Consider the following 22028-nt stretch of genomic DNA (forward strand, 5'->3'; position numbering starts at 1 on the left):
TTTGTGAAAATGGACATAAAAGATACTTGGTTTGGGTTCTGATGTATAAAAGCATAAATAAATGATTGATTTGAATGTGACATAATGAATAGATAGTACACATTCCCTTGGTGATGACAAGGTGATTAACTCGTTTTTGTATAATTCATCATATAATGGGTTTTGGCACTAATCCCTCGATACACATACACACGCACACGCACACGAACATCCAAAAGACTGCAGTTACATGAACAGGTAATTAATTAAACATATACTTAAATACTGTCGTGTTATGGAGAAGCTTTAGATGTAATGCTTTAAAACAATACAGAGCTAAATTTCTTAATACCTGAGCATTATTATTGTGGAATATACCTTTTTGTATGTTATTATATAATGGACAGACATGTACAAAATGATATCCATCCTCTATATCATTACATATATGACACGTTCTGTCTTCTAATACAATAGGGTTAGGCTTGTTCCAATAGTATAGTTCGTAAGATAATTTTTATTTTCCCCGTTATGAGTGCCTGCTGGCTTTTAAAACGCTGCTTGATACTTATTACAGAGCGGCCGAGAAATATGTATATTTTGTATAAAAATTACCGTAGTAGAAACTTCACTCTGAGTCTGAAATCCGTTATAAAGAATTTGACGGTTTGTGGCCTATATGGGTATGTGATAGGGATACCCAACTTAGTAGGGAACATAAAGGCTGTTAAAATGCTACTTGATTCTTATCAGACAGCGGCCGAGAAACATGTGTATTTTGTATAGAAATTGCGATATTCGAAATTCCACGCTATGTCCGGTAGCCGTTATAAATATTTTGACGGGGTGTGGCCTATATTGGTATGTAGAAGGGATACCCATCTTGCAATAGAAAATACAGGCTTTTAAAACGATACTTGATTCTTATTACAAAGCGCCAAGAAATATGTCTATTTTGTATAGAAATTGGGTATATGGTAGGGATACCCATTTCAGTATACAACATACAGGCTTTTAAAACGCAATTTCATTCATATTACAGAGCGGCCAAAAAATGTGTATTTGTTTTTTTTTATATAGACATTACGATATTCGAAATTTTACCCTGTGTCTGCTAGCCGTTATAAAGAATTTGACAGTGTGTGGCCTACATGGGTATGTAGTAGAGATACCCATGTTAGTATGGACCAAACAGGCTTTTAAAACGATACTTGATTTTTATTACAAACCAGACGTGAAATATGTGTATTTTGTACAGAAATTGTGATATTCGAAATTTCACCCTGTCTCTGCTAGACGTTATAAAGAATTGGACGGGGTGTGGCCTATATGGGTATGTAGTATGGATACCCATCTTAGTATAGAACATACAGGCTTTTAAAACGCTACTTGGTTTTCATTACAGAGCGGTCGAGAAGTATGTGTATTTTGTATAGAAATTGCGATATTTGAAATTTCACCCTGTGTCTTCTAGAAGTTATAAAGAATTTGACGGGGTGTGGCCTATATGGGTATGTAATAGGGATACCCATCTTAGAATAGAACATACAGGCTTTTAAAACGATACTTGATTCTTATTACAGAGCGGCCGTGAAATATGTGTATTTCGTATAGAAATTGCGATATTCGAAATTTCACCCTGTGTCTGCTAGCCGTTATAAAGAATTTGACGGGGTGTGGCTTATATGGATATGTAGTAGAGATGCCCATCTTAGTACGGACCATACAGGCTTTTAAAACAGTACTTGATTTTTATTACAGAGCGGCCGAGAAATATGTGTATTTTGTATAGAAATTAGCGATATTCGAAATTTCACCCTGTGTCTGCTAGCCGTTATAAAGAATTTGACGGGGTATGGCTTATGTGGGTATGTAGTAGAGATGCCCATCTTAGTATGGACCATACAGGCTTTTAAAACAGTACTTGATTTTTTATTACAGAGGGGCCGAGAAATATGTGTATTTTGTTTAGAAATTAGCGATATTCGAAATTTCACCCTGTGTCTGCTAGCCGTTATAAAGAATTTGACGGGGTGTGGCTTATGTGGGTATGTAGTAGAGATGCCCATCTTAGTATGGACCATACAGGCTTTTAAAACAGTACTAGATTTTTTATTACAGAGCGGCCGAGAAATATATGTATTTTCTATAGAAATTAGCGATATTCGAAATTTCACCCTGTGTCTGCTAGCCGTTATAAAGAATTTGACGGGGTGTGGCTTATATGGGTATGTAGTAGAGATACCCATCTTAGTATGGATCATACAGGCTTTTAAAACAGTACTTGATGTTTATTACAGAGCGGCCGATAAATATGTGTATTTTGTATAGAAATTAGCGATATTCGAAATTTCACCCTGTGTCTGCTAGCCGTTATAAAGAATTTGACGGGGTATGGCTTATGTGGGTATGTAGTAGAGATGCCCATCTTAGTATGGACCATACAGGCTTTTAAAACAGTACTTGATTTTTTATTACAGAGCGGCCGAGAAATATGTGTATTTTGTATAGAAATTAGCGATATTCGAAATTTCACCCTGTGTCTGCTAGCCGTTATAAAGAATTTGACGGGGTGTGGCTTATATGGGTATGTAGTAGAGATACCCATCTTAGTATGGACCATACAGGCTTTTAAAACAGTACTTGATTTTTTATTACAGAGGGGCCGAGAAATATGTGTATTTTGTATAGAAATTAGCGATATTCGAAATGTCACCCTGTGTCTGCTACCCGTTATAAAGAATTTGACGGGGTGTGGCTTATGTGGGTATGTAGTAGAGATGCCCATCTTAGTATGGACCATACAGGCTTTTAAAACAGTACTAGATTTTTTATTACAGAGCGGCCGAGAAATATTACAGAGCGGCCGATTATGTGTATTTTATTATAGAAATTAGCGATATTCGAAATTACAGAGCGGCCGAGAAATCACCCTGTGTCTGCTAGCCGTTATAAAGAATTTGACGGGGTGTGGCTTATATGGATGGGTATGTAGTAGAGATACCCATCTTAGTATGGACGAAATTTCATACAGGCTTTTAAAACAGTACTTGATTTTTTTTATTACAGAGCGGCCGAGAAATATTTGTATTTTGTATAGAAATTAGCGATATTCGAAATTTCACCCTGTGTCTGCTAGCCGTTATAAAGAATTTGACGGGGTGTGGCTTATATGGGTATGTAGTAGAGATACCCATCTTAGTATGGACCATACAGGCTTTTAAAACAGTACTTGATTTTTATTACAGAGGGGCCGAGAAATATGTGTATTTTGTATAGAAATTAGCGATATTCGAAATTTCACCCTGTGTCTGCTAGCCGTTATAAAGAATTTGACGGGGTGTGGCTTATACCCTGGGTATGTAGGGGTGTGGCAGAGATACCCATCTTAGTATGGACATACATACAGGCTTTTAAAACAGTACTTGATTTTTATTACAGAGCGGCCGAGATTTTTTATTACAGAGGGGCCGAGAAATATGTGTATTTTGTATAGAAATTAGCGATATTCGAAATTTCACCCTGTGTCTGCTAGCCGTTATAAAGAATTTGACGGGGTGTGGCTTATATGGGTATGTAGTAGAGATACCCATCTTAGTATGGATCATACAGGCTTTTAAAACAGTACTTGATTTTTATTACAGAGCTGCCGAGAAATATGTGTATTTTGTATAGAAATTAGCGATATTCGAAATTTCACCCTGTGTCTGCTAGCCGTTATAAAGAATTTGACGGGGTGTGGCTTATATGGGTATGTAGTAGAGATACCCATCTTAGTATAGATCATACAGGCTTTTAAAACAGTACTTGATTTTTATTACAGAGCGGCCAATAAATATGTGTATTTTGTATAGAAATTAGCGATATTCGAAATTTAACCCTGTGTCTGCTAGCCGTTATAAAGAATTTGACGGGGTATGGCTTATGTGGGAATGTAGTAGAGATGCACATCTTAGTATGGACCATACAGGCTTTTAAAACAGTACTTGATTTTTATTACAGAGCGGCCGAGAATTATGTGTATTTTGTATAGAAATTAGCGATATTCGAAATTTCACCCTGTGTCTGCTAGCCGTTATAAAGAATTTGACGGGGTGTGGCTTATATGGGTATGTAGTAGAGATACCCATCTTAGTATGGACCATACAGGCTTTTAAAACAGTACTTGATTTTTTATTACAGAGGGGCCGAGAAATATGTGTATTTTGTATAGAAATTAGCGATATTCGAAATTTCACCCTGTGTCTGCTACCCGTTATAAAGAATTTGACGGGGTGTGGCTTATATGGGTATGTAGTAGAGATGCCCATCTTAGTATGGACTATACAGGCTTTTAAAACAGTACTTGATTTTTATTACAGAGCGGTCGAGAAATAAAAAATTATGTGTATTTTGTATAGAAATTAGCGATATTCGAAATTTCACCCTGTGTCTGCTAGCCGTTATAAAGAATTTGACGGGTTGTGACTTATATGGGTATATAGTAGAGATACCCATCTTACTATGGACCATACAGGCTTTTAAAACAGTACTTGATTTTTATTACAGAGCGGCCGAGAAATATGTGTATTTTGTATAGAAATTAGCGATATTCGAAATTTCACCCTGTGTCTGCTAGCCGTTATAAAGAATTTGATGGGGTGTGGCTTATATGGGTATGTAGTAGAGATGGACCATACAGGCTTTTAAAACAGTACTTGATTTTTATTACAGAGCGGCCGAGAAATATGTGTATTTTGTATAGAAAAAAGCGATATTCGAAATTTCACTCTGTGTCTGCTAGCCGTTATAAAGAAATTGACGGGGTGTGGCTTATATTGGTATGTAGTAGAGATGCCCATCTTAGTATGGACCATACAGGGTTTTAAAACAGTACTTGATTTTTATTACAGAGCGGCCGAGAAATATGTGTATTTTGTATAGAAATTAGCGATATTCGAAATTTCACCCTGTGTCTGCTAGCCGTTATAAAGAATTTGACGGGGTGTGGCTTATATGGGTATGTAGTATGTAGCTTTTAAAACGCTACTTGATTCTTAGTACAGAGCGGCCGAGAAGTATGTTTAATTTGTATAGAAGGTGTGATAGTAGAAACTTCAATAAAACTATGAAAATGAGTCTTTTTTTTTTTAGAAAGATACTCTTTAAAACTCTAAAACTCTGAAATTCTTAAATTATAGTGAATACTAATAATTAGGATAACAGTGTGCTTAAAAAAAGTGTGGGAAATACAGGTAACAATCGAAGGGCGTATAAGTCCGGTGTTTAGAACGTCGGCATGCGTGTCCGCTAAAATTGTCTGCTAGCGTAATTGGCTGCTAGGAATTGGCTGCTAGAATCCGGTCGGTGACAAGCGTATCGCAGAAAGTGATCATGATTATTTTTCTCAGGTTTTGAAAGAATTAATCACTGTCCCAGGAATGCAATGCTAAATGGAATTGGAATTGATTCCTCTTCATCATCGCAAAGAAAGTTTAGACGAATGCGTAAATGTATTGAATGCCGAGTGGCCAAGAAGTGTGCCAGCAAGGTAAACAAAAATGAGGAAAGGGGTGTGGTCTAGTTCATCAAGATCAATTTTGTGTACAAGTGTAAGCACTTGTACACAAAGTTAATCTTGATGAACTAGGGCGTGGTCATGACATTGGGAGGGGTGTCAAAATTTAAAGAAACGATATTCGCCTTTTACCCCCATGTATAAGGAGGGAACCTCATAACCCCAAAATTAACCCCAAAACTAACCCTAACGGTACCCAAAATCTAACCCTAAAACTAACCCTAACAACAATAAGAGAGTATTACTAATAGTTCACCAACTTGACCAAGGTAAACATCTACGATCCATATTTTAACATTTTGACATCTATTGGACCTCCGGCACAGCCATAAACATCACAATAATAAATATCGTGCCAGAGACATTTATCTTGATGAACTAGGAGGGTAACAGTCAGATATTTTACTGCCCAAGTACTCTGCCGTTCGAGAATTAAGACTAGATAGACGTGGATCACTGAATGGTTATGGTCGCTCTCTGCTGTCAGAGATAACTGTAGAGTGAAAACACTGAATTACTTTTCAGTTTACCAATAACAGATATTTGTCACAATATTAATCTGGTGTACAGTATACATGTATTCTTTGTTAATCTATGTATGATATGTTGGAGGTACATGTACAAACAGATACATATATATATGCAGTAAAGTAGGATTGGAACAAATTGACCAATAACTGGTGTGAGTTGATCAAGCACTGGGGTGAGTTTGTAACATTTACTGGGCAAACTGACCACAATCTTTCAGGAATTTTTTTTTTTTTTTTTTTAATTTTTGTTTGAATTGTTATTATTTACAGAGTGTATAGTTTGGAGAAGTCATGCGATGACCTGCCCTGCAGTCTACTTCTTCTACTCGACAGTAAGGTCATTGGTCACAGTCGAATCCTGAAAGTTCATGGGATTGAAAATGCTTGTCTTATTGAATCAGGTAAGAGTTATGGGGGCCTTCCCCCCCCCCCCCCCAATTTTATGAAATAGTCCCAATTTGTGCAATAAAATTAAATAATTTACAACTACTCATAAAGTATATTTGAATTCGGCACCCTCCACACACAGATGAATCACTAGTGAATAAACACCTTTTTAGACCTCGCCGTTTAAGGGGAACTAACTATCACTCTTGCTTCTCATCATTCGACTGAGACTGGTTCAAGGAGAGTCATTTTTTACTTCTTCTTAGTATGTGGATTTATATAGTATCGACTGGCATCGGTGATGTCGTGGTGAAGCCATCGGACATACGGTTGGTAGGTACAGGGTTCGCATTCCCGGTACCGGTGTAAGGTGTAAGACCACTACACCCTGTTCTATCTCACTAACCACTAACCACTGTCCTGGACAGGTCTGTTCCCACGACAGCGTGCTTGAACCTTAATTGGATATAAGCACGAAGATAAATTGAAATGAAATGAATGACTATAGTATCGGTATTATAGTAATATCGTAAAAGGCTCCCCATGATCTAAGTCAGGGGGTAATTAATCACTTCCCTCTTTTCACACCAAGGTCTGCCTTTACAGCAAGTTGTTTTCCTTTTTTGAAAAAAGTTAAAATTTTGTTTTGTTTGACAAAACAACTAGAGCACATGATTTTTTTTAATCAATGGCTAATGGATGTCAAACATTTAATAATTCTCATATTTTGCTATATTTTTCCAATAGCAGCAAAATATCTTTTATATGCACTTTCCCACATACATGTATAGTCTTAGAGAGAAAACCCGCTACATTTTTTCATTAGTAGCAAGGGATCTTTTATATGCACCATCCCACAGACAAGACAGCACATACCACGGTCATGGTGCACTGTCTGGAATGAAAAATAGCCCAATGGGCCCACCGACAGGGATCGATCCTAGACCAATTGTGCATTAAGTGAGGGCTTTACCACTGGGCTACATCCCGCCCCTGGGTCATAAGATTATTGTACTTTAGTTTTTCTCCTTCCTAACCAGTGTCACCTGACTGGTTCTTCAAAGGCTGTGTGTACATGCATGTACTATCAAGTTTATTGGAAAGTGTTTTTCAGAGAAGCATACATGTATGTGGCTGCAGCAGGTTTTCCCTGGGTATTCCCCTCAACCAGGGGTGGGATTTAGCTCAGTCGGTTGAGTGCTCATTTGAGGTGCTTGTGTCGCAAGATCAAACCACCTCGGTGGATCCATTCAACTGATTGGGTTTTTCTCATTATAACCAGTGCACCACAACTGGTCAAAGGCTGTGGTATGTGCTTTCCTGTCTGTGGGAAAGTGCATATAACAGATCTCTTGCTGCATTAAGAAAAATGTAGCAGGTTTCCTCTGATGACTACAAGTCAGAAATACCAAATGTTTGACATCCAATAGCCGATAATTAATTAATCAATGTGCTCTAGTGGTGTCGTTAAACAAAACAAACTTCTTTTTCTCTCAACCAAGTGTTGGAAATAACCATATGTTAGACACCAGACAGCTGTACCAGTAATTTAAAATCTGCACAGGTGTTATTAAACAAATATTCCGAAAAATGTCACTTTCGGGGGGTTTTTTGCAATTTTTGTTTTGCTTCGACAATAAGAAATAATTTTAGCCGTAAGCAAAATCAAGGCAAGCTGAACACCAGTTTCCTGAAATTGTTCCAAGCCAGCAATTACACAGAGTATAAAATAAGTTACACATTTTATTACAAGATGATCTCCTACAAATTGTCCAGGCGAGTGTGTGTGGGTGGGAGCATGAATGATCACTCACCTTTTTCTGGTGAGGACTAATTACCCCGGTACTGTAAACTGGGATAAACAGGGGGACAATATTTCAAAATCTTAGGTAACCGAAAATCAGTTCACATGAGTTTTACTTAGGTAAACGATTGTTCGGTTACATGAATATATATAGTTCTCGTAACTGATAATTTATGCCTACCTAATCCTAAAGCACTTGAATTTAGGTTCTATGCTACATTGATGGTTCTTATGTATTTAAAAACATAAACTGATTTTCACTTTTATTAGCGATACATGGTATTTTCAATTTTAGAATGTAATTGTTCACATAATCAATTGGCGGTTCTCATGATTTTAAACTTGCATAACCATCATGCAAGCAGAAAAATGGTTCTCGCGAAATATTGTGCCCTAGAAAAAATTGTGTGTATTAATTTTGCATCATTCACACCCAACCTCAAGGCACAAAATTTACACATAAGCATCATTTTCACACATATATTTTTTTACTGCCAACGGTCATTTGCGAAATTTAAATGTCACAAAGGTGCGTATTTGTGTGAAAACCATGTCACCATATTAATCCAGTTTACAGTAGCTATATAGTACATAAAGTGTATTTATGCCTTACAAAACCAAACCCCTTTTAAAGATTCTTGGTGATGCCCATAATGGATAAGAAAAAGAAAAATTAACCCTCAAGCTATTCTAGTTTGAGATATAACACTTTGGGAGTTGGTCTCTTGGTATTACCTGTACTTGAATTTTTTTTCAGTGGTGATTGATAAAAGTTTGCGTGGAAAGGGTTATGGCCGAAAACTTATGGAGCTTACAGAAAACTATGCACACAAGTAAGTAGTAAAACCAAGGGACACTACAAGTTCAAAATTAATTCCAAACAAGACACAATTAATCTTGCTTGGATAAGTAGCCACAAGGAAGATTATTCTAATTAGTAATCTGTGCCATTTTGCTGTAGCCAGTGCAGAATATGAACAGTATAATACTTAAATAGTTTTGTCATGGCACTTCATTTCATTTCAACTTATTTTTGTGCTTATATCCAATTAAAGTTCAAGCATGCTGTCCTTGGCACACACCTCAGCTATCTGGGCTGTCTGTCCAGGACAGTTGGTTAGTGGTTAGTGAGAGAGAAGAGGGTGTAGTGGCCTTACGTCTACTCAATGAGCCCTTAAAAATTTGCTCTGGGTTGGAGCTGGTACAGGCTGTGAACTCTGTACCTACCAGCCTGTAGGCCGATGGCTTTACGTACCACTGCGCCACCGAGGCCAGTCAGGGCACTTCAAAAATATGTTGAAGACAGACGAGGTTAAATTTGATTGATTGACGAGAACACAATCGTTAGTACACTGAACTCCTATGTTGTTAACATGCAAATCAACAACTATTAATAGTGTATATAGATAGTGTAGCTAATAGGATAATGCAGTCAAACTTCGTTATCTCGACCTCTGTAAACTCGAATACCCAACATATCTCGAGGTCCAGTGCCGCCATAGTAGTGCCGGTCCTGGCAATTTTCCTGTGCAATATTACGAAATTAAACACTGTTATCTCGAGCATGCTCTTCTCGATTACGAGGCTTGTCTCGAGCATATTTTGGTGTCCCTAGGTGCACTTTCCTGGGTTTTTCTCGAAGTATATAAAAAAAATACATGTAAAATGACTCCTTTTTTACGCCGAAAACAATTAAAAACTGTTTCCGACACACATAGTTTGGTGCAACTGATGACCAGCCAGAACCAGACAGTGTAGATAACTCAGACAACGACATCCCATTAAGCAGACTGTGTATACCAACTGCCACTTACGCCAGCTTGGACGACCATTTGAACACGTGAGACCACGATCGATGACAACATTATTGACACAATAATCTGTGCAAGAACCGTAACACCTAACGACAACGACGACAACAATGTTGCTATTGATAATAATGACACCATTGCCCAAACGAAATGACCTACTATGGCGGACTTTATATGCTCTTGATGTTGTGAGAAACTGGATCGAAACGACAACAAAAACTGACCACCTACCAGCAGGTTTAGCCCAGATCACAAGTCATGTTATGACAGAGGGCTTTAAAGCCACAGTTGCAAAGCAATCAATGGGCATGTAAAGAAGTCAATGGTTTGTATTAGTGTTCGCTTGTATGTTGGCACATTTTGGTATACTTAGTAACTATGCCAGCACGAAGAAATTCACGTACAAAAAAGGGTTATTTTAAAATACAAAAACGACCATACTGTTTAGTGTTGTTAAGTTTGCAAAAATAAATTTATGTTTGGGATAATTTACATCCGGAAACTGTTATGTTTATCTCGAGCTACCGATATCTCAAGCATGTTGGTCCGGTCCCTTCAACATCGAGATACGAACGTTTTACTGTAATTAATTATGGAACATGAATTTAGTTTGTTTTTCCACTTATTCTTCTCGTGTTGTGACTTATCATTCAATGTTACTGGAATGAAAAGGTTATTCTTTAACTGAACATTTGTTAAATTTACAAGTAAATCTATCCTTTTTATGTTATAATAGCAGCCGATTCAATAATGTGCTCAGGTTTTGTTAACCACACATTCCTTTCTTTTCCAGACTGGGCTTCAGCATAGTGTTTCTGAACACGGTTGATAAACAGGACTTCTACGAACACCTTGGTTACCAGCTCTCCTCTCCAGTCAACAGTCTGGGAGCAAATGCTCATAGAGTCTCGGACAGCTTTGTAAGCTCTAGTGTACTGTTATAACCATAAATGGGTAGATATTACTGCATGAAGCTGCTTGCTATGTAACATGTATCCTGAACAGGCTGATGTTTTGGCGTCTGTTTTTAAAATCAGATGAGGTCCAAAATATAATGGTGACCTCAACTTATTACTACTGCTCAAAACGTCTTGTAACTTGAGCTGGAAAAAAAAACCCAAACATTTCGTTGGCAAGATTAAAGTTTATTTTGTTTAATGACACCTACCCTGTCTGTGGGATGGTGCATAAAAGATCCCTTGCTGCTTATCGAAAAGAGTAGCCCATGAAGTGGTGACAGCAGTTTCCTCACTCAATACCTGTGTGGTCCTAAACTATATGTCTGATGCCATACGTAAATAAAATGTGTCGAGTGCGTCATTAAATAAACCATTTCCTTCCTTCCACTAGAGCACATTGATTTTTAATCATAGACTATTGGATGTCAAACATTTGGTAATTTCTAAGAGAGGAAACCCACTACATTTTTTCATTATTAGTAAGGGATCTTTTATATGAACTATACCACAGATAGGATAGTACATACTATAGCCTTTGATATACCATACTAGTTGTGGTGCACTGGCTGGAATGAGAAATAGCTCAGTGGGCCCACCGACTGGGATTGATTCCAGACCGACAACATCAGGTGAGCGCTTTTCCACAGGGTTACGTCTCACCCCTTGGCATTGTTAAGAGGCATTGTAACCACCTACTATGCTCCCCATGTACCAGCGGTCGTTAGTTAGTGCCATGGGTCAGACCAGTTTTATTAGCGACAGGGAACGAGGATGCCAGGTTGTTGCAGGGAAACCCCTTGGCAAGATTAATGTCTGGCACCATGCAAATGCTTCATTCACAATTGTACCTTTTTCAAGTCAAATAATACAGTCGGATGAAACAACACTTTATGACATGGCAACATTCCGTGCTCTATTTAAAGTTGGTGGCATTTAGAGATGCTGTTTCAGTGTTCGAGATTAACGGTATCCCGATATCCCAAGGATATCAGAATTTAATTTTGGATACCAGACTTCAAGAACCCGGTATCCCACCGGGATATCATATAATGTTTTTTTTTTTTTAATCCTGCGATTTCGCTAAACAATAAAAGTCGTCATTTACTGGTGAAGTTAAGTAACAGTATTTTTGAGCTCGTACCCAGTCTAATGCTATTCCATAACAATATCTCCCCCAACTCGTCTAATGCAACACTGGAGTAACAGCGGCGTAGCAATAGACTGGGAACCGCTAAGTCGCTATTGTTTTTGTTGGATGTTTCCTCCCTTCAAATTTTATTTGAGATATTGATTCCACATCTGCAGAAAATTGATACAGGTAGGTTTATCATTAATAATGTCAGAAACACTTAAAAATTACTGCTAAATATTAATTTATGTTAGTATTATTAAAAAATTACATTTGATTGCAAATTTCACAAATTCCACGATTGCGGCGTTGCAATAGACTGGGAACGAGAACAGTGTCATCCAAGTTTGTTACGATGTTATTTATGAATTTCATTTAAGTGGGATACTAAATTCTCAGGTGGGATACCAGATTTTGAAATGTTAGTATCCAACTGGGATAGTGCTCCAAATTTTTAATCTCGAACACTGTGTTTGGTATACTGTCGTCTCATATAGCATTTTGAGTTAACTTTAATTATTACAATTGTGTTTCAGATCAAGAAATTTATGGGTGCTTCATTGGAAGAAACCAGATCAGAAAGTCAGGAGAAGAAAGATACCGCTGCGCCTTCTGTTGCACCTCCAGCTCCACCACCTCCCCCCACTCCACCACTACCCCCTGCACCACTGACCACAGTGGGTGGAGGTGATAACAAACCCAGGCTGAGGTTAATCAAAAATTCAATAACATGGATGAAAAAATCTTTATGAATGTCGCTTATCAAACCATTTGTTAAAATTTCGTCTTTAAAAAAAAAAAAAAATACATTAAGGAAACTGCAAGCCATGACACTTTATATGTTAAGATTAAATATATGAAGCCAATTTTTCTACTTAAGTCTGCCCCATTTAGCTTTCTCTTGATCCAGTACCATATCATTTCCCCCATTTTGGTATCTAATCCTCTTCTTCAGTTCATTTTGCAGTTCACTACTGTGATTACAGAAGGTTTTTGGGGTGAATAACTAGTAATAGTTTTAAAATTACTAAATCCCAGTTATGTCATCTGATAAATATATGCAGTCCTCTAATGTCCTCCCAAGAAAACATAATTTGGTATATTATTGTCTTGTAACTACATGTCCTCTGTAGAATGTGTATTCCAGGACTAACAGAGGTAGATCTAGGCCCTCCCCCCCCCCCCCCCTTAAAATTTGCGACAGTTATAATTTAATTATATAGTAATTTTCATTTTTTTTTTATGATCCCCATCCAAACATCCCCCAAAGTTCCCCTTGGCATTCTGCCTCATGTCATTGAGCCCCACCAACCCCCCCCCCCCCCCCCCCCCCCAATGGATTTTCTGAATCCACCACTGACTAACATAGTCAGATCATAGGAATTGGGGGAAGTGGGTGCATGTGCCCCTTCCGTTGAGTAAAACAAATTACTTTTTTAATCTACTATAATATAAGCTCAGTGGGTCAAGAATTTAAAAAAAGATTTGCTTGTTTTGAAAATCCACTGGTCATGGTTAAAAATTCACTTCTTTTCACTTGCCATCGGGCTTACTCAAATTAATTTGTTTGTGGGCCAGAGTCTTAAAAACCACTGGCCTCGGGCCACCGTATTATAGAACCTCTGATAAGCTAAAGCAGTGTGCTTATATCTCCCCACCCACAATCTTCATATATCATTCCTGTGGCCTTGTATCCTGAATCATTTGTCCAATCATGTCGTCAGTAAAACAAAATCCTTACCTTTAGATATTTTCTTCAGTCCAGTGATTAAAAATAATTTTATGTCTCTTACCAGACTATACATATTCCGTGCTTGCCTTACCTATATACCTTATTTTCTTGTCTTTTCCTGTCATTCTAGTCCAGTCATTAACTTTTAACTTTAATGGTCACATCACAATTACCCCACACACCCCATTCTTGTTGCCTATTGGCCTCATGTTTTTTAATGGTATTGCTTGTTATCGTATTTTATAAGTATTGTTGAAGTATTATTTTTAAAGAGAAGAAATTTGAAATCTCTTTATTAAACTTTTTATTTTGTCTTCATAACAGCAAACATTATGGAAATTAAACTTAAAATTGTCATAATTATTTCCAATTTAAGTTTAAGCATGCTGTCCTGGGCACACACCTCACCTATTTGAGTTGTCTGTTCAGAACAGTGGACTAGTGATTAGTGAGAGAGATGTCTGTGTTGTGGTATTATAGAAGTTTACAAACACATACACAACACACATACACAACACACACATACACAACACACACATACACACACACAACACACACATACACACAACACACACACACACATACACACAACACACACATACACACAACACACACACACACACACATACACACAACACACACATACACATACACACAACACACACACACAACACACACATACACACAACACACACACATAACACACACAACACACACATAACACACACACACAACACACACACAGGTGTACAGGCTCTCATTTCGGGGGAGGGGGGGAGGAGGCTGATATTTGCCCAAATGCAATGAAAATTCCCAAATCTGGATAACAATGTTTATTCATATTTGCAGCTATATATAGTTCCAAATAAATCAGTAAACATTATTACAGTGAAACCTCTCAAAACTGGACCCTCTGTAAACCGGAATTCCCCCAAAACCAGACATTTTTTACAGTCCTTTTTAAAAAATAAGTACATAAATTAATCTCTCTAAACTGGTTACTTCTTAATACATTTTACTTGGTCCCGAGAGTGTCTGGTTTAGGGGGGTTTCACTGTACATGAATTACAATTAATATTGTGAGTACAAGATGGAAATGCATGGATGATGGTGAAAAGTGTTCAAGCCAGATCATTTTGCCTGAATGTCTCCATCTTTTTTGTCCGAATATGACGATTTGTGCCTCCACCCCCGAATCCCCCATCTGGTATGCTTACACATGCACACACACCATTAAAACTTACTGGATCCAGAACTAGGATGCGAACCCAATATCTGCTAACTTTAATTCTGGTGGCTTAGTCACTGTACCACTGAGTTGGGTAAATTATAATAGTTGATACCTACTGCTGTTATGGCCAACTGATATATTAAATATACAGTAAACTCTCTCTGTCTCAAACTCCATTATCTTGAATGTCGGTCACACTGTCTTGAAGCAAGAAGTGGTTTCCAATTGTTTCTCTATATAAACATATAAAAGTTCTATGTTTATCTCGAATCATAGTTGCAATTTTTATTTTTTGTTTTCCCTCTCTCTCCGATCCCCCTCCCCTTCACAAGATATATGTTTAATTATCTTGAATGTCAAAAACTTCAACTTCAGAGTTGTAGAGAGTTTACTGTGTGTGTATGTATATATAGATATATATATATATATATATATATATATATATAAACAATAAGTTTATAAACCTGTTTTTGACAGAGGACATAGTTATTAAAAGAAAAATGTCCCAACATAATAACATCCAGGATTATTAAATTATTACATGCATGTTTGCTGTACAAACTTCATAAATACTTTTAATCATTTTATTTTTGGAGACCTTCATGAATTTCAGTGGTGAGTTATTCAGATTTGGCAGCAATATACAGTCAAACCTGCTCTAGGGGCACCTGTATTAAGCAGCCACCTGTTTAAAAGGCCACTTTTTAATACTTCCTTTGGTGGCTGTGTGCCCCAACAAGATTTGACAGTAATTACATTTTACTCGTATAGAGGTTTTAAACGTCAAAAACCTATTGTTGTTTAGTCATTTGTTGACAATCTTTATGTATGTTTCTATTGCTTTGTATTTGTATTTTATGTTTAATATATTTAATACATGTTAAACCAGTGCTTTCTCACTCTCAGTGATGTTTTTTGCCATTCTAATCAGATTTTTTTTTTTATCTGATGAATATATATATATATATAACCTTTTCAGAATTATATTTATTAATATGTGCCTTAACTAAGTGTTATTTATACACTATTCGAATGTTATTAATTATTGTATTCTTGGGCAATAACACTAGTCATCTATGCTTAGATAATGTTTCAAAGATTACATTTGGTGATGTGTGCAGTTCTGAGAAGGTACCAATATAAAATATGCAAATATTAATTTTACAGTTACCCACATTCCAACTAGGGCCTCCACGAGTCCAAAATATTGGACTCTAGTACTTGAGGTTCAAACTCGACCCGGACCTGAGTACCTGAGTACCCGACACTTACACTAGATGATGAGATTAAGGAATAAAGTTAAATAGCGTTATGAATTTTAATTTTAATCATTGTATTGCATTTAGAAACCTGTTGATATGTTTAGTGTTGTGACGGATGAACAGCCAGTTTAAAAAGAGAAACTAGCACATTATTGTGTAACTTATATTGTTGATTGTCTACTGCTGAAATCATTGTCCTACATTGTCCATTGTATTATAGTTGATCATTGTGTTCCTTGTGTAATCTTGTCCTGTGAACGGACTAGAGTCTTGCTAGACTCGACCCGTGCCCGAGTACTCGTGGAGACCCTAATTCCAACTTGCATGAACAACACATTAGTTATGAATGTATAGGCTACCAGTAGGATCTCAGAATTGACAGATCACTCAAATGTAACTCACTTTACTGAGCAATCAATTAATTGAGAAAGAAACCACATATCAGAAATCTGGTCATGCCAGATTGAGAATTTTTGTGCTCTACAATTGAACATATTTTATCACACCAAATATATTGGACATATATTATTGTTTTAGGGCTCGAACATAATGTCAACAATTGCCATTGTTGAGATATAAATTGCTGTAGGTCGGGATGGCACTTTTGTGTTGTGGGAGAAAAATTACTGCTGTGTGTAAAACTCCTTAGTGACAGCAAAATTAATATATTATACTTGGCCAAAAAAGTTTAGCAATTTGGTAAATGTGCTTAAATAAAAGAAAACTTGTGACTTACAAAATAAAACCAAACCATGGATTTAATTGAGTCATCATTTGTCAGTATAAGTAACAGGAGATTTTCAGTACAAAATGAAATGTGTGACTGTCATGTTGTTACATTTTGCTTGGTGGACCATACACGGAAATCTGAAAATTGTCTGAGCACCTTGGGCATTGACAGTGGTACAGCGTTGCTTCATGCACTGAATGTGACCGATGTGGTGGTGGTAGTGTCATGGTGTGGGCAGGAATTTATGACATCGGACAAAATAACCTCATTTTCATCATTCATGGGAATCTGAATGATCAGCATTACAGAGACGAAATCATCACAACAGTTGTCATTCCATTCATGCAGCAGCATCCAGGCATTGTGTTTCAACAGGACAATGCATGCCAGACTAATGACTGGCCTTCTTCAGAGGAACAATATTAAGGCACTAAACTAGCTTGCAAGATCACCTGACTTGTTCCCTATTGTGCAGGTATGGGATTTGTTGGGTCGTAGGGTGCGCGAGAACCGCACATATATTCACAACATCCACAACCTTAAACATGCTTTAACTCGTGAATGGATCTCTATTACTATTCCAAAGATCCACCGTCTCATCAGAAGCATGAACCGACGTTGTACCACTGTCAACATGCAATGCACACGGTGCTGACACATTACTGACAATTTTCAGATTTTCATATATGGACCTATTTAACGATGTGACGGTCACACAGATTTCCTGTTAAAAACAAATGTATACTGACAAATGATGCCTCAATTAAATCCATGGTTTGGTTTTATTTTGCAAGTCACAAGGTTTCTTTTATTTAAGCACATTTACCAAATTGCTATACCTTTTTGGCTAAGTTTATATGGTGCACATTATCTACCAGTATTTGACATTGGCACCTTTGAAATACAGCAAAATAACCTTTTAGTCATATTTATTTGCTGCAAAAGTAACTTAATTTTTTTTTGCCATAGTCAGGCTCAAAATGTTCTTTTTAAGTGCTGTGAATGACAAATTCGTACGTTCGAGCCCTGTTGTTTGATGTACGGGTGTAATGAGTACATCCTGTAGTAACTACTTGTTAAGATGTCTGGGTTTTAAAAAAAAATTATGTTTGTCATATTCATTCTCTTGAAAAACCAAAGTATTCTGTTAGTGCCTTTTGCACTGTAGATTTATGACATAATATTCTTCTATAACACTTGCTGTTTCTACCTCAAAAACAAATCAATATTAAAATATCGTATTACATTTCAAGGACATACATTTACAGTTTTATTTATAAGGTGGGTTTGTTTTTGTACCTTATTAAACATATATTTATTTGCCTCTTTATAAGCATAGTTTAAAAAAAAATTAGAGCCATATAAAATATTAATTATTAGCAGGCATCGAAATAAGTCGAAAACAGTCATTCAGGTTACCGTATATCAAGAAAGTTGAGAATGATACTTCGTTCTTCACAAAATCTAATTAAATAAAAACTACACCACCTAAATTTGAATCAAGATGTGTTATTCAAACATAAAAGTAAAGTTTGTTTTATTTAACGATGCCTCTAGAGCACATTGATTTTTATTTTATCATCGGCTATTGGACGTCAAACATATGGTCATTCTGACATATTTCTTTAGAGGAAACCCACTGCCGCCACATAAGCTACTCTTTCCGATAAGCAGCAAGGGGTCTTTTATATGCACTTTCCCACAGACAGGACAGCACATACCATGGCCTTTGATGAACGGAAAATAGCCCAAACTGCAAATGGGTGTACTGAGAAGGATCGATCCAATGACCAACTGCTTCACAGGCAGACACGCTACCACTTGAGCTACATCCTGCTCCTCAAACATAAAAGACACATTCTTGTACAAAAAGCTGTAGAAGAAAACCAGTGCAGTTAATGAAAACATATCAGTGTGTCCGAGAAGGGATTTTAGGGTACTAACATTAGTAACAATGTGAATTGTAAACTTGATAAATGATAAATGTATCAGAAGATAATATTAAAGGTTACCAAACATGGGTTACCATAGTCTAGACTTATTTTGATGCCTGTATTAGTAGACAGTTTAGAAAGTAGTATTTTGTATGTAGACCATTCCTTAATATGGAATTTAAAATATATTTTAGCACCAAATATATATTATAGTCTCTGTAATGTGTTTAAACAGAAATTGTTCTTACTTAAAATTTAGACATTGAATATTAATTAGTAATAGTAAAAGAAGAAGCATAGTATTCATATTTTTAGTTTTTTTTGTAATTTGAAATATGTGTATTTGATTTTAATGCCTAAGATATATATTTAATATTATAGTCTGTAATACTGCCTTACCAAAACTGACATGAGACAATAAAATTTCACCACAAACAGTATCAGGAAAGGTTTGTTGCCAATGTTTTGATTGGTCAAATGAATGGTCTTCTGAATATGGGATAATACTGGCTATGATCAGATCTACCAAGGGATATGTTAGTAAGATTTCAGTTAGGTTTGTTTACCAAATATCCTCAGTATTGTGGAAAATGCAAGTTATTAATGATATAAATGCTATTTTCTTTTCTTTTTTAAAGACGGACATAGATGGACAAAGAAGCGAGTGAGTGAGTGAGCAAGCGAATGAGTGAGTGAGTGAGCAAGCAAATGAGTGAGTGAGTGAGAAAGAAAACAAGGGGTAATGCTAACAACTTTATATAAACACGTTTCCATTGACAGGACAGGTCAGTTAATTTTAAGGTCTTAGATTAGAGCACTGGTTGGTGGGGAGGTCTTGTGCCACTGAGGACAATTACACATGTAACCTTGCAACCCATCACTACATTAGCAAGTACTTTATACAACTGATCTACATCCCACCATAAGTTTAATACAGGGATGAAAGCGACCTTTGACAAAAAAGGCTGAAATATTTTTCAGCTGAGGACATGCACCTTTATTTTATTTATTTGTTGCACCAAAAAGGCAGAATTCCGCCGAAAGGTGACTATAGCTTTCATCCCTGTTAATAACAAAAACCAAGTAAAAAGTCAATTGGTGTATACCCAACAATGTAAAATAACATGGGTGGGGGGATCAAATTTGAATGAGAGACAGAGAGAGAGAGCAAGGGAGGGAAAGGCAGACAGACTGACTAACCAACCGTATAATACTAATAACAGCTTGGACCAAAGATGCAGATTTATTTAACCAATATATTAGTTTATAACCAAGAGGATGATTTGGTATTTTATGATTGCTATTTATTATTCCATGTTATTAATGGGCCATTACATTTGAGATATAATACTGCACATTATAACTTATAGCCCTGGTCTTCATAGAATATATTGTAGGCCTTCATAATAGCAAATATAAAATAACAGGGCCCCGTTTTAAGAAGTGATCTTAGCAATAAAATCACCTTAAGTGCATAACTACCGCATGTATTTAAGGTGATCTTAGCGCTAATATCGTTTCATAAAATGGAACCCATGAAAACAACTTTTATGAAAACTTAGCATCCCATAACATATTAATATAATAATATTTTAGAAATTTTCCATTTACTATGGAATTTAATAATGATTTTAACTTTATATTCAGAACTTGTTATGAAAAGGGTTTTGTTTTTTTAATTGTTCCGCCAACTTAGATTTTTTGGAGCCATTTAAGATACATATATATATTACCATATTGACACCATATAAATTAAATTTGCTAAGAGAAGTTAAAACAATTACTCTTCTTGAACTAGTCTCAGGGGAGTGATGTAGTGCAGGAGTGATGGCTTTCCTTAAACTGCAGCGAGGTCTGTGTATTAGTTTGGTGTACATAAGTTTACATGCATCAAGTGCCATTTGAAGATATTTGTTCTAATTTTATTGTCAGATTTTTGCATCAAACTGCTGCTGTAAAAGAATGTTGCTAATGTTTTGTTTATTTTTCGCCCAAGCTGTTTTGTTCAAGATTTTACTGTCAGCTTGTATATATAAACCTTTTTTATGATAAATTATTCAAGATCTGGATTTTATTGTCAGATTTTTGTGTCATTGCTGTAAAAGAATGTTGCTAATGTTTAGGCCTAGTTTATTTTCCCCCCAAGCTGTTTTGTTAAAGATTTTAGTCCGTCAGTTTGTACATAAACCTTTTTTTTATGATAAATTATTCAAGATTTGGATTTTATTGTTGGATTTTTGTGTCAAACTGCTGTAAAAGAATGTTGCTAATGTTTAGGCCTAGTTTATTTTTCCCCAAACTCTTTTGTTCAAGATTTTACTCCGTCAGCTTGTATGTAAACCTTTTTTTATGATAAATTATTCAAGATCTGAATTGCATCCTATTTTGAATTGCTGTAAAGTCCATGTTTGGCATCCTTTACAGGGGCCTAATTCACTAAACTCTGGCAACTTTGCAGTCTGCCAGTGCAATGCAAAAGACACGTAAGGATGATGCCATGCATGTAGCTTGAAAGCTTTGTGGATTAGGCCTCGGACCTTTTGATTAGGGCATTTTGTGCACTGCCATTTTTAATCCTCCTCCATCAATCCAACTGGGGTAGGTTTTGTCTTTGTCTGTCCTAGTTTTCAGAAATTTTTGTTAGGCCCGGTAGGGGACATACATGTATATGCATATGTATATCATAATATGGATATGTGTACTGATAATTCTTAGGACTGTTACAAATTTGTTTACATTTCTGGTGGGTCTGCCAGTTATTTTTCCTTAGTCATATATGGTTTAAATAGAAATCTGTTTTGTGGGAGAGGGCCTCCACCCATCAGGGTCATAAATACTGGCACAGCCTTTAACAAACATGCTCAAATATATGTCAGTACAAAGATCAGCTGTGAACAACTTATATTTAAATGATCCAGCAACAGACATAAAAAAAAAAAAAATTAGTAATATATTTCTTACTGATCAGAGACATGACAACCAT

The 22028-nt window shown here is 36.4% G+C and overlaps 1 protein-coding gene across 1 annotated transcript; it reads left to right on the forward strand.

Annotated features, from left to right (window-relative positions):
• The first annotated feature begins 5308 nt into the window (after nucleotides 1–5308).
• On the forward strand, nucleotides 5309–14446 carry LOC121372302 (N-alpha-acetyltransferase 80-like). The gene is made up of 5 exons (XM_041498595.1): nucleotides 5309–5509; nucleotides 6337–6467; nucleotides 9015–9090; nucleotides 10862–10988; nucleotides 12693–14446. Exons 1-5 carry the CDS (start codon nucleotides 5412–5414, stop codon nucleotides 12906–12908), a joined length of 648 nt encoding a protein of 215 aa, XP_041354529.1. The 5' UTR covers nucleotides 5309–5411; the 3' UTR covers nucleotides 12909–14446.
• Nucleotides 14447–22028: the final 7582 nt, after the last annotated feature.

This window comes from Gigantopelta aegis, chromosome 4 (assembly GCF_016097555.1).
Source record: "Gigantopelta aegis isolate Gae_Host chromosome 4, Gae_host_genome, whole genome shotgun sequence".
NCBI classification, from domain to species: domain Eukaryota; kingdom Metazoa; phylum Mollusca; class Gastropoda; order Neomphalida; family Peltospiridae; genus Gigantopelta; species Gigantopelta aegis.

What these genes read in the sequence shown, in the direction of transcription:
- LOC121372302 (XM_041498595.1), top strand. Translation starts at nt 5,412, where the DNA reads ATGGAATTGGAATTGATTCCTCTTCATCATCGCAAAGAAAGTTTAGAC. An exon ending in CCAAGAAGTGTGCCAGCAAG is followed by an intron (nt 5,510 to 6,336) that starts GTAAACAAAAAT and finishes TATTATTTACAG; the next exon opens with AGTGTATAGTTTGGAGAAGT. An exon ending in ATAGAGTCTCGGACAGCTTT is followed by an intron (nt 10,989 to 12,692) that starts GTAAGCTCTAGT and finishes ATTGTGTTTCAG; the next exon opens with ATCAAGAAATTTATGGGTGC.